Source organism: Rana temporaria, chromosome 6, assembly GCF_905171775.1.
Source record: "Rana temporaria chromosome 6, aRanTem1.1, whole genome shotgun sequence".
NCBI classification, from domain to species: domain Eukaryota; kingdom Metazoa; phylum Chordata; class Amphibia; order Anura; family Ranidae; genus Rana; species Rana temporaria.
Genome location: NC_053494.1, coordinates 179944060 through 179957026, shown reverse-complemented (window position 1 = coordinate 179957026; position 12967 = coordinate 179944060). Strand labels below are relative to the sequence as shown.

General features: G+C 44.5%; 1 protein-coding gene across 1 annotated transcript in view; it reads right to left on the bottom strand.

Annotated features, from left to right (window-relative positions):
* Positions 1-12582, bottom strand: part of ITGB6 (integrin subunit beta 6) — a 118936-nt gene extending 106354 nt beyond the window's left edge. Inside the window, exon 1 of the mRNA XM_040357889.1 lies at positions 12301-12582. Coding sequence (XP_040213823.1) covers positions 12301-12361 — 61 coding nt within the window. The 5' untranslated portion in view covers positions 12362-12582. The remainder of the gene's footprint in view (positions 1-12300) is intronic.
* Positions 12583-12967: the final 385 nt, after the last annotated feature.

Below are 12967 nucleotides of genomic sequence, written 5' to 3'. Positions count from 1 at the left end.
TAGACCCCCAGCAGGAACAACAGATCTCCCAGCAGCTAGTTAGGGTTGCCACCTCATCCCTTTAAACCCAAACAAATATTAATTACACAGGATCTGTGGCTGATTAAGGTGGTCATTAAACTCACTTGGTGCCTTCTCTGCATTAAACTAGCCTCAGAAGCTGTGTAATTCATATGTGTTCGGTTTAAAAAGGATGAGATGGCAACCCTACAGCCAGTGTCTATAGACCCTCTAACATAAGGTGACCAGATTTTTTTTTTTACTAGTAATGGCGGCAATCAGCAACTCTCTACCTGTCGCCGCCGCCCGCCTCACAGCCTAAGTCTCACTCTCCGGGCCCCACTACTGGGTGGGGAGCAGAGGAAGATCACTCCACCAGGGAAGGCAGGGAGATAAACAGACAGGCGGCTGGCCGGGACTTGAGCCAAGGCAGAAGAACATGCATGTGGAGCTGAATGGGCATGTACCCGATTCAGCACATGATCATCAGGGGCACAGATAATGGAAAAAAATACACCCCCTAAGCTAGTAGGAGCGGCGGAGCGGGGGGTGTAATTCTGATTTTTTTTTTTTTTTAATTCTGCAATGACTGTCTTTGAAATTGCCCCAGCCCCTGTTCAAATCCAATCCGGGGACAAAACCCGGGGGCAGACTTGGTGCGGGGACAGTGTCCTCAATCCGGGGACTCTCACCGGGAACCGGGGATGTCTGGTCACCCTACTGTAACAGCCAGCAACTATAGACTGCGTCCTCAACAGTAGATCCCTCCAGCAACAATTGACCCCCCAAAAATATAAGACCCCCCACCAGCAACAATAGACCCCCACACAAAACTAGAACTCAACCAGTGACCAGTGATCCTAGTGGCAGCTGGTGCTCAAAAATTTTAGGGGGGTGCAAACAAACCCGAAAAAAAAAACCATCAATTGCAGCCACTGTGCCAATCAAACTCAGCTACTGTGTCCATCAAACGCAGCCACTGTTCCCATCAAACGCAGCCACGGTGCCCATCAAACGCAGCCACTGTGCCATCAAACGCAGTCACTGTGCCATCTAATGCAGCCACTGTGCCCATCAAGCGCAGTCACTGTGCCATCAAACGCAGCTACTGCACCCATTAATTGCTGCCAGTGTGCCCATCAATTGCCGCCAGTGTGCCCCATCAAATGCTGCCAGTGTGCCCCATCAATTTCTGCTACTGTGCCCCATTAAATGCCAGTGTGCCCAATTAATTGCTGCTACTGTGCCCCATCAAATGCTGCCTGGTGTGCATTGCCCGGCACTTACCTGTCTCGCAGCGGGTCAGCGGCAATGTCCTGCCTGTCCACGCTCCTCGATGTTTTCTTCCGTCCTCTCTATCAGGTGACAGGTAACAGACCCGAGCACCTGATTGGCTGAGAGGCGGTTCAGTGTTAGCAAAGCCAATTCCTTCGCTGTGCTAACACAACGCTGATTGAACGCCTGCTTCACCTTTTTGGGCGCCTATTAGAGCCTACGGCTCTAATCAGATGCTTCCAAAGAACACCGGCACCGCTGTAATTCAGGCACCCGAAAAGGGGACCGACACCTGAATAGGGTGTGTCAGCGGCGACCATAGATAGATTCATGCAATGCATGAATCTATCTATGGTGATAGAGCGGTGCCAGGAGAGAGGGGGTGGCGACCATGGATGCACCGCCACTGATAGATCCCCAAGCAGCCAGCATCAATAGACCCTTCAGCATACCCCAGCACTCCTTGCCATTACGTGCATTCAGTGCTAGAGGTCCCGGAAATGCGTTCCCCTGCGTTCCTGCTGAAATAACCCTGCATAAACATATATAATGAGTCAAAATGAAGATGACAAGAGATGTTGGATTACAGTCTTCTGTTCTGTCCAATTTAGGTCTCATTCACACGGGCAGAAAAAAACGTTGCATTTAGATGTGTACAGCAGATAGTTTTCTATGCATCTAAATGCAGCACTATACTGTACTAATCAATGAGCCCATACACGTATGAAAGTGTCTCCTATGTGTAGTTGCACATAAAAACAGTAGGATACAGCTGCAGATTTTACGCATGTAGATCTGAAGATTTTACTTGCGTACGTGATCATGTATGCGACTTCAGAATCGCGTGACAATGGAAATCGCATCATTTTCAATGGTGCACGTCCTCATTAATGCGACTCTGTGCGTTGCGATTTTGGAAAAGGTTCCTGTGCTACTTTGACGCGATTTCAGTGTGATTTTGCTCCACAGAATATGCCAACCACATCCAAAGTCCCAGTGCATACTCACTCTGAAAATCGAATCTAATGCCGCGTACACACGATCATTTTTCAGCATGAAAAAAACTTTGTTTTTAAAAAACATCATTTAAAATGATCGTGTGTGGGCTGCACATTGTTTTTCAGGTTCTGAAAAACAACTATTTTTTTTGGGTTGTAAAAAATGATCGTGTGTGGGCTAAAAGGACGTAAAAAACCCACGCATGCTCAGAAGCAAGTTATGAGACGGGAGCGCTCGTTATGGTAAAATCCGTAATGGAGTAAGCACATTCATCACGCTGTAACAGACAGAAAAGCGCGAATCATCTTTTACTAACACGGAATCAGCTAAAGCAGCCCCAAGGGTGGCGTCATCTGAATGGAACTTCCCCTTTATAGTGCCGTCGTACGTGTTGTACGTCACCGCGCTTTGCTAGAGCATTTTTAAAAAACGATGGTGTGTGGGCAACGTCGTTTTAATGATGAAGTTGGAAAAACTTTGTTTTTTCTACATGCTGAAAAACGTTGTTTTTTTTTTCATGCTGAAAAATTATTGTGTGTACGCGGCATAAAACGCATCGCAGTAGTGTGAACCTTACCCTACCCCGCTTTGTATCCTAGGGCACCACTTTGCAGGGGGGCAGCACGGAAAGAGTCCCCGCTGGCTTGCGCTACACTGTTAGTGTAGTGCCAGTCTTATGGGGCAGACTGGGCTGAGAGGCAAATTAGTCTAGCGCCCCCATAAGGAAGGAAGTGAGATGAAATCTATGCAAATTAACGGAATTTATTGCCCCCCCCCCCCCGGCCCTCAGAACTAGTGTCCCTACTCGAAAATTTCAGGGCAGGTCTTAAACAGCAAGTGGGTGTGGCCTTGACAGGAAGGGGTGGGTCATATTTAAATTAGGGGGTGTACGAGTTTAGTCAGGCCTGGGGCAGCACAAAACCAAAATACACTACTGACCCTACCACTCTGTCCAATGTATGTAATAAAGTTTTCATTATTGCGCAACAACCTTTTACACTTTCCCTTTTGTTTCCCTGCAGGTACAGTCACCTGTTCTCTTCCTGATTGAACTGTGCCAAAACTCCTACGTGGGACAATCCAACCATTTCACCAACCAAATGATCTTACTTCTTCCGAAAAAAAAAAAAAACCCCAAAGCAGTTATAATGTAAAATAAAAAGCAGTGAATTTCCTCCTGAACATGACCCAACTCTTGTATTACATGTACGGTGTCCAGCGACACAACACCTGTCCTCCGTTCTCAGGAAAATATGCTCACCACAAGAATGCAGCTTTCTCACAACTTTGTGTTAATAAAATTTACAAAGTAAATACTCAACCTTTCAACACAAATATGTGTCTTAACCACTACTGTGCGCCGTGCCAGCTCCGCGACCACAAGTAATCCTTTAAAAAAACAAGACCTGGTTCACTTATTTTGCACAGACTTTCCTCTATCCGGGAAAGTCAAGGATATAGAAAAATTCCAGGGCCTTTGGGTCTACCAAAGTTGTTGCTCGGTTTAAAGTGGACTTGTGACCATGCTAGAAACATTAAAGAGGTTGTAAAGGTTACATTTTTTTTTTAAATAACAAACATGTCATACTTACCTCCACTGTGCAGTTAGTTTTCCACAGAGTGGCCCCGATCCTAGTCTTCTGGGGTCCCTCGGCGGCTGTTTTGGCTCCTCCCCGCAAGAGCTAACCCCCTTCTGGGAAGCGCTCTCCCAAGGGGGTTAGCTTGCGGGCGTGCTCCCCTATGATACAGTGGCAGCCACAGCCGCCAAGTGTATCACTCGGCCCCGCCCCCCGACACGCTGCATCATTAATTTGATTGACAGCAGCGGGTGCCAATGGCTGCTATCAATCATATCAATAATCAAATGAAGAGTCCACAGCGATGGGACAAACCAACGCGGGATGGTGCCTACAGAAATTCTGGCCTCAGGTAAGTAAAACGGGGGCTCGGGGGGGGTGGGGGGGGATGTAACTATCAGATGTTTTTTCACCTTAATGCATAGGATGCATTGGGCTGAAAAAAACTGATGCTTTAGGCCCTGTACACACGAGAGGATATCCGATGGAAACGGTCCGCCGGACCGTTTCCAGCGGACATTTCTGCTTCCGATTTTGATCTGATGGACTGTACACACCATCAGATGAAAATCCCCGCGCAAAACATACGCGGTGACGAGGCCGCGCCGTCGCCGCGACGATGACGCGGCGACGTGCGTGACCCTGGAAGGTAAATACTTCCACGCATGCGTCGAATCACTTTGACGCATGCGAGGGATGGGGATCGCTTGGACTTATCCGGTGAGTCTGTACAGACGACCGGATCAGTCTGACGGACAGGTTTCCAGCGGATAGATTTCTTAGCATGCTAAGAAATTTTTATCCGCTTGAAAACCGGTCGGCTGGACAAATGTCTGCCGAAAAATGTCCGCTAGGCCGTACACACGACCAGATTTGTCTGCTGGAACTGATCCGCGGATAAATCCCAACGGACAGATCCGGTCATGTGTACGGTGCCTTACAGTAACTTTAAGACCCCTTTCACACCGAAGGCGCTTTTCAGGCAATTTAGCGCTAAAAATAATGACACTGTACTATTCTGGGTTGTGGGATTTTTTTTTTTACATTAGAATTGCTAATAACAGTGATGATCATTGTTATAAGTAAGCTGCCATCAATGGCTTTCATTCTTGACAGTTTACTTACTACGGTGATCTGGGATTGGTTACAGCTGTGGACCAATAACAGCATCACAATAGTTAGCAAAACAAATAACTGTATATTAATTGGTTTATGTGAACGAAATAACGTCTTCAAACTATGTTTTATATATATATATTTGAAAATTCATCAGTGCTGATGTACTGACGGCCTATCTCATTTCTTGAGGTCCTAAAATGCCAGCACAGTACGAATTCCCCCCAAATTACCCCTTTTCACAATTAGTTTTTTTACATACTTCCACCAGTGCTGTAGAAGGTCATCATATGACTGGTGGGGTAGTGATCAGGGATACTAACTGGCGACAGTAGGTAAAAAAAAATCTAAAAATAATAACCATTTGCCGTCCGCTGCACGCCGATATACGTCGGCACAATGGCAGCAGTGGGCAAAAGGGTGTACCTGTACATCCCCTTTAATTTGCCGTGTAGCGGGCGCTATGCCACATACTCTGGGAGCCCTGCGAACTCGGTGTTCAATCATGACATGGTGAGGCAGAACGAATGCCTATGTAAACAAGGCATTTCCCTGTTCTGCCTAGTGAAATGACAGGGATCTACTACTCCCTGTCATCGGGAGCAGTGATCTCTGTCATGTCACTTGTAGCCCAGCCCCCCACAGTTATAATCACTCCCTAGGGCACACCTATTCCCTTGATCACCCCCAGTGTTTAACCCCTTCCCTTGCCAGTGTCATTTACACAGTAATCAGTGCATTTTTATAGCACTGATCGCTGTATAAATGACAATGGTCCCAAAAGAGTGTCAAAAGTGTCTGCTGTGTCCACCATAATGTCGCATTTCTGATAAAAATCGCAGCGCGCCGCCATTACTAGTAAAAAAAAAAATTATAACAAAAATTCTATACATCTATCCCCTATTTTGTAGACACTATTAGCCAGATTCAAGTAGGCGGGCGCAACGTTAGGCAGGCGTAGCGTATGGCATATACGCTACGCCACCGTAAGTTAGAGAGGCAAGTGCTGTATTCACAAAGCACATGCCTCCTAAGTTACGGCGGCGTAGCGTAAATGGGCCGGCCTAAGAGCGCCTAATTCAAATGTGGAACAGGGGGGCGTGTTTTATGTTAATGACTGGTGACCTGACGTGATTGACTTTTTTAACGAACGGCGCATGCGCCGTACGTGGACATATCCCAGTGTGCATTGCTCCAAAGTACGCCGCAAGGACGTATTGGTTTCGACGTGAACATAAATTGCGCCCAGCCTCATTCACGGACAACTTACGCAAACAACGTAAAATTTTCAAAATTTGACGCGGGAACGACGTCCATACTTAACATTGGCTAGGCCAGCTATTTGGTCGACTAACTTTACGCCTGAAAACACTTACGTAAACGGCGTATCTTTACTGCGACGGGCAAACGTACGTTCGTGAATCGGCATATCTCGCTGATTTACGCATTCTAGGCGTAAATCAGCGCTCACGCCCTTAGCGGCCGGCGGAACTAGACAGCTAAGATACGACGGCGCAGGCCGTCGTATCTTAGCTACATTTAAGTGTAACTCAATTAGAGAATACTTAAATGTACGACGGCTTAGATTCCGAGTTTGCCGGCTTAACTCTTTGTGAATCTAGCTATATAACTTTTGCGCAAACCATTTAATATAGGCTTATTGGGATTTTTTTTACCAAAAATATGTAGAAGAATACATATCGGCCTAAACTGAGGAAAAAAATTGTTTTTTATATATTTTTGGGGGGTATTTATTATAGCAAAAAGTTAAAAATATTGCTTTTTTTTCAAAATTGTTGCTCTTTTTTTGTTTATAGAACAAAACATAAAAACCGTAGAGGTGATCAAATACCACCAAAAGAAAGCTCTATTTGTACGAAAAAAGGGACGTAAATTTTGTTTGGGTGTAACGTCGCACGGCCACGCAATTGTCAGTTAAAGCGACGCAGTGCCGTATAGCAAAAAGCGCTCTGGTCAGGAAGGGGGTAAATCCTTCCGGAGCTGAAGTGGTTAAACATGTTTTTCTTTTTATTGAGTTTTTTAAGATTTTTTTTTTAACATACTAGTTCATAGTGTTCATGTCCATAGTGACACTGTACTATTCTGGGTTGGGGTAATCGGATTATTATTTTTTTACACTATAATTGCTTATAACAGTGATGATCAGCAATAGTTTTAGCTGTCATCAATGGCTTTCATTCATACTGTGATCTGTGATTGGTGACCGCTGTGGACCAATAACAGCATCACAATACTTAGCAAAACAGTCATAAATGGAAGCCATTCATGACAGTTTTGTTTACATTGCAATCATGTGATAGCGATGATCAATCAAAGTGACCACATATACTGAGTGCCCAGGAGGCACGCCAGTGCGCATGTGACTTTTGCCAAGTACACCCGGCCAGTGGTCTTATGACACTACTCAGCACTAAGTGATCCATCGAGGAGCATGCATCTCTGGGGTCTTTGCGAGGTGCCTGGTTCCCTGTTCGGCCGTTTAGGTGGACTATTCTTAAAAACGTTCCCTCCCACCCCCTCCTATCTTTCCTGTATAAAAAAGATCCATGTACTTATATTTAATCCGGTTTGATCATGTGGTCCAGCAGCTCCGGCTCTACAGTGTCGGTGAGTGGCTGCTGCAGGGGAGAGGAGGGCGCACCAACAACAGATGGGCCATGGGAGCCTATGGGTGATGACAAGTCTCCAGGAATTTACAACTGTTGCTGAGCGCTCTCTTACGCAGGGGAGCCAGAGCTGCCGATCAAGTCACCTGACCTAATTAAAAAGTAAGTACACATCTCTTTTATATATAGGCTATGAAAGATATCTAGAAGTGGGGGAGGGAATGTTTTTAAAAATAGGTATAGTTAGCCTTTATTACCACTTTAACCACTTAAAGGGGAGTTCCAGCCTTTTTTTAAGTTTATTAAAAGTCAGCAGCTACAAAAAGTGTAGCTGCTGGCTTTTAATAAACAGACACTTACCTGCTCCACGGTTCCAGCGACGCGCCGGCCGGGGCTCCGCTCCTCGCCCCCCCGTCTTCATTCCTAGTGTGGGCATTTGGCAGTGACAGCTTTCAGCTTCACGGCCGGGCACCCACTGCGCATGCGCGAGCGGCACTGCGCATGCGCGCAGGGCCGTCCGATTGGACAGGCGCTCGTCTACAGGGAGGGGCTGCAATAAGGCGATTAAGCTAATCGCCTTACCAGCCCCTCGGTGGAAGGAGGAAGTTGGACAGGAAGTCCCACTCCTCCTGACCCCCCCACTACCCCCCCAAAAAATGACATGCCAAATGTGGCATGTAAGGGGGGAAGGAGTGGATTAAGCGGAAGTTCCATTTTTAGGTGGAACTCCGCTTTAAGGACTGGAAGGATTTGCCCCCTTAATGACCAGGCCATTTTTTGCAATACGGCACTGCGTAGTTTTAAGTAACAAAATTGATGTCCTTTTTTTTCCCACAAATAGAGCTTTCTTTTGGTGGTATTTGATCACCTCTGTGTTGTTTTCTGCGCTATAAACAAAAAAAGAGCGACAATTGTGAAAAAAAATGTATTTTTAACTTTTTGCTATAATAAATATCTCAAATAAAAAAAAATAATCCTCATCAGTTTAGGCCAATATGTATTCTTCTATATATTTTTGGTAAAAAAAATTGCAATAAGTGTAAATTGATTGGTCTGCGCAAATGTTATAGCATCTACAAAATAGGGGATAGATTTATGGCCTTTTTATTTTATTTATTTTTTCTTACTAATCATGGCAGCAATCTGCAATTTTTAGCGACATTGCGGTGGACAGATCGGACACCTTTGACACTTTTTTGGGACCATTGACATTTATACAATGATCAGTGCTACCGGTATAAAAATGCACTGATTTCCTGTGTAAATGTCACTGGCAGGGAAGGGGTTAACACTAGGGGCGATCAAGGGGTTAAATGTGTTCCCTGGGAGGTGTTTCTAACTGTGGGGGGGAGGGGACTCACTGGAGGAAGAGAGAGATCGCTGTTCCTAATCACTAGGAACAGCAGATCTCTCACTACTCCCCTTTTAGAATGGGGATCTGTCTGTTTACATTGATTACATCGTTCTGGCTCTCTGTGGAGCGATCGCGGGTGGCCCGGAGGACATCTACGGCAATTCGCCCAGGAGAGCCAATCTGCCGCCGTATAATGGCGGCTGGTCCTTAAGCGGTTAATACAGCTCTGCGGGAAATCTTGAAAACATGACCTGTTGGAGGTACTTTAAGACTTTGGTTGGGAACTACTGACCTAGCCCAAGCATAACCATTACCCAAAAAATATATAAATCCAAGACAAAAAAATAAATATATATATATTGCAGTTATCCCATCCTTAGATGTGGTGGTTGTATTTGTATTTTTTTTATTTTATTTACACCTGGTGATCCTGCCAGTAACATTCTCTATCCTATCATTGTTTTATATCTATGGCGGAGCAAGGTTGTCACCCTGGAACAGAAGTATGTAATTACTACAGAGCACCTCCATCTCCCTTCATCGCCATAATATAGGGAGGAGGTGTTCTGTAGGTCACAGAGAGAGCTGAGAACAATTCTAACAGTCAGCAGAGGCAGAAACAAGGAACGATTTCATTTTACAAGCTTTCTGGAAGGCTCAACAGGTATTTTTCACACTTCTCAAACAACAGATAAAACTGTCAAAGGTACACTGTCAAAAGTATTGGGACACCTGCCTTTAAACGCACATGAACTTTATTGGCATCCCAGTCTTAGTCCGTAGGGTTCAATATTGAGTTGGCACACCCTTTACAGCTATAACAGCTTCAACTCTTCTGAGAAGGCTGTCCACAATGTTTAGGAGTGTGTCTATGGGAATGTTTGGCCATTCTTCCAGAAGCGCATTTGTGAGGTCAGGCACTGATGTGGACAAGAAGGCCTGGCTTGCAATCTTTGCTCTAATTCATCTCAAAGGTGTTCTATCGGGTCTATTTGTGGGGAAAAAAGGACGTAAATTTTTTTTTTTGGGTGCAACGTCGCACGACTGCGCAATTGCCAGTTAAAGCGACGCAGTGCCGAATCACAAAAAAATGGCCTGGTCATTGGGCAGCCAATTCTTCCATGGCTGAAGTGGTTAATACAGGCTCCGCGGCTGTCTGCGCACACCTGTGCTCGCGGGAACAGTTTTTTGCAAAATCTTTGCTGCACCATGAAGATCGTAGTTGTGTGAATGAGGTCTACAGTGAATCTAACATGATACTAAAATAACAGTAATATAATAAAGACAAAAATACTATAATCGCAACAAATAAAACATTATCACAGCAATAAAACAACGAATGTGATATCATGATACCATGTCATAGAAATACACAAGGCTCTAAAAAATTACAAAAACTAAACTTTTGTGTGTAAAATGAAAAATGTGGGAAATGTTGGCTCAACACATGGACACAAAAAATTATTTTATGAACGGCAAATTCACAAACTATACATTACCGTAAAACCTTGGTTTGAGAGCGTTTTGCAAGTATAAAAAAAAAGAAGAGAGGAGCCTCTAAGTGTAGCAATATGGTTACATTTAACCACTTAAGGACCCCTTCACGCCGATATACGTCGGCAGAATGGCACGGCTGGGCACATCAACGTAACTGTACGTTGCCCTTTAAGCCCAGCCGTGGGGTCGCGCGGGTGCGTGCACGCAACCCAGTCCGAAGCTCCGTGGCCGAGGGACTCGCGGACCTGATCGCCGCTGGAGTCCCGCGATCGTTCCCCAGAGCTGAAGAACGGGGAGAGCTGTATGTAAACACGGCTTCCCCGTTCTTCACTGTGGCGCCGTCATCGATCGTGTGTTCCCTTATAAAGGGAATCACAATCGATGACGTCACACCTACAGCCACACCCCCCTACAGTTAGAAACACAGATGAGGTCACACATAACCCCATCAGCGCCCCCTTGTGGTTAACTCCCAAACTGCAATTGTCATTTTCACAGTAAACAATGCATTTTAAATGACAATGGTCCCAAAAATGTGTCAAAATTGTCCGAAGTGTCCGCCATAATGTCGCAGTCACGGAAAAAATCGCTGATCGCCGCCATTAGTAGTAAAAAAAAAATATTTGATAAAAATGCAATAAAACTATCCCCTATTTTGTAAACGCTATAAATTTTGCGCAAACCAACCGATAAACACTTATTGCGATTTTTTTTTACCAAAAATAGGTAGAAGAATACGTATCGGCCTAAACTGAGGAAAAAAATGTTTTTATATATTTTTGGGGGATATTTATTATAGCAAAAAGGAAAAAATATAGATTTTTTTTCAAAATTGTTGCTCTATTTTTGTTTATAGCGCAAAAAATAAAAACCGCAGAGGTGATCAAATACCACCAAAAGAAAGCTCTATTTGTGGGAAAAAAAGGATGCCAATGTTGTTTGGGAGCCATGTCGCACAACCGCGCAATTGTCAGTTAAAGCGACGCAGTGCCGAATCGCAAAAACTGGCAGGGTCCTTTAGCTGCCTGTCTTAAGTGGTTAATGAAGGTACAACATTTACCAACTTATTGCTACACTAAAGCATTGTACACACGATCGGATATCTGATGGAATCTGATCCGATGAAGCTGACTTTCATCAGTCTTGCCTACACACCATCAGTCAAAAATCCGACCGTGCCAAAACGCGGTGATGTAAAACACTACGACGTGCTGAGAAAAATGAAGTTCAATGCTTCCGAGCATGCGTCGACTTGATTCTGAGCATGCGTGGATTTTTGACCGATGGACTTCCACACAGACGATCGTTTTTTTCTATCGGTTTTTTATCCATAGGAAAAATGTAAAATATGTTTTACTTTTTTTCACCGAACCAATGAGGCCCAAACACGATCGGTTTGTCCGATGAAAACAGTCCATCGGTCTGTTTTCATTGGACAAACTGATCGTGTACAGGGCTTTAGATGTGCCTCTCTTCTCTTTTATACCCTGTAAAAAAAATGCTTTGATATACAAGTGCTTTGGATTACAAGCATGTTTCTGGAACAAATGATGCTCGCAATCCAAGGTTTTACTGTACAAGACATAATACGCGAAAGGAATACCCCGCCCAATGAATCTCCAGCATTCGCAAAGTGTTTGCAGCCATTCAAGACATTAACATTTCAAAAATACTATTATTCTATTCTAACGGAGGGCCTTTCATGGCAGAATCCAATACAACAGAAACAGGAAATAGGAAATTCTAATAGTAAAAATACAGCGTTGGTCACAATGGGCGTGTATACAATAATCATATGACAGACGCTTGGAATGGTATTTTTACGAGCCGTGGTAATAATGAACTTTGGTCTTACCTTGTACATGATTTTTCCCATGCAGAAAGAATGCTAAGAGACAAATCAGTTCAATCCCCATTCGCTTTTACTTCTGGCTGGATGGAGAAAAAAAAAACGAGAAAGGAACAATATTAACTAGTCTTCCGCCCTGTAGAGATGAAGTGGGATCTATACGTGAGAACAGGTAATAATCACTAAAATTCCTCGTATATCAGAAGCAGGAATGGAATGTACTATAATCCACACTAGACCAGCTTGAATGAGCAGAGCAAGAGCTTGTAAGGAATGAGAGAGCCAAGCAGGTAGAAACACCTATCAGCATAATCCCGCCCACTTCCTTGTTATTGCAGGTATCCTCACCTAAGAAAGTGGAGAACAGGGGAAGGCCCCATTGTGACAGCCCTGTACAGTGCGCTGGCATTCTCCCTACACGGCTCAAGTTTCTAATCTCAACATCATCCTCACAAATCCCTCTTGGAATGTCATCTTCCTTTTATTTTACCCATGCTGGAAGAAAGACGCGATCGGATCTTTGGTGCAGCTGAAGTGACTATCTGGTCTCTTAAGAGGGAGAGCGTCGTTTTTTAATACTCCTTGAAGGGTGGATATGGAGGTCGGTCGGGTCAAGAAGTCACAGAGATTTATCACAATTTAAGATGTTCTACTCCTTCCCCGTTCTATTAGC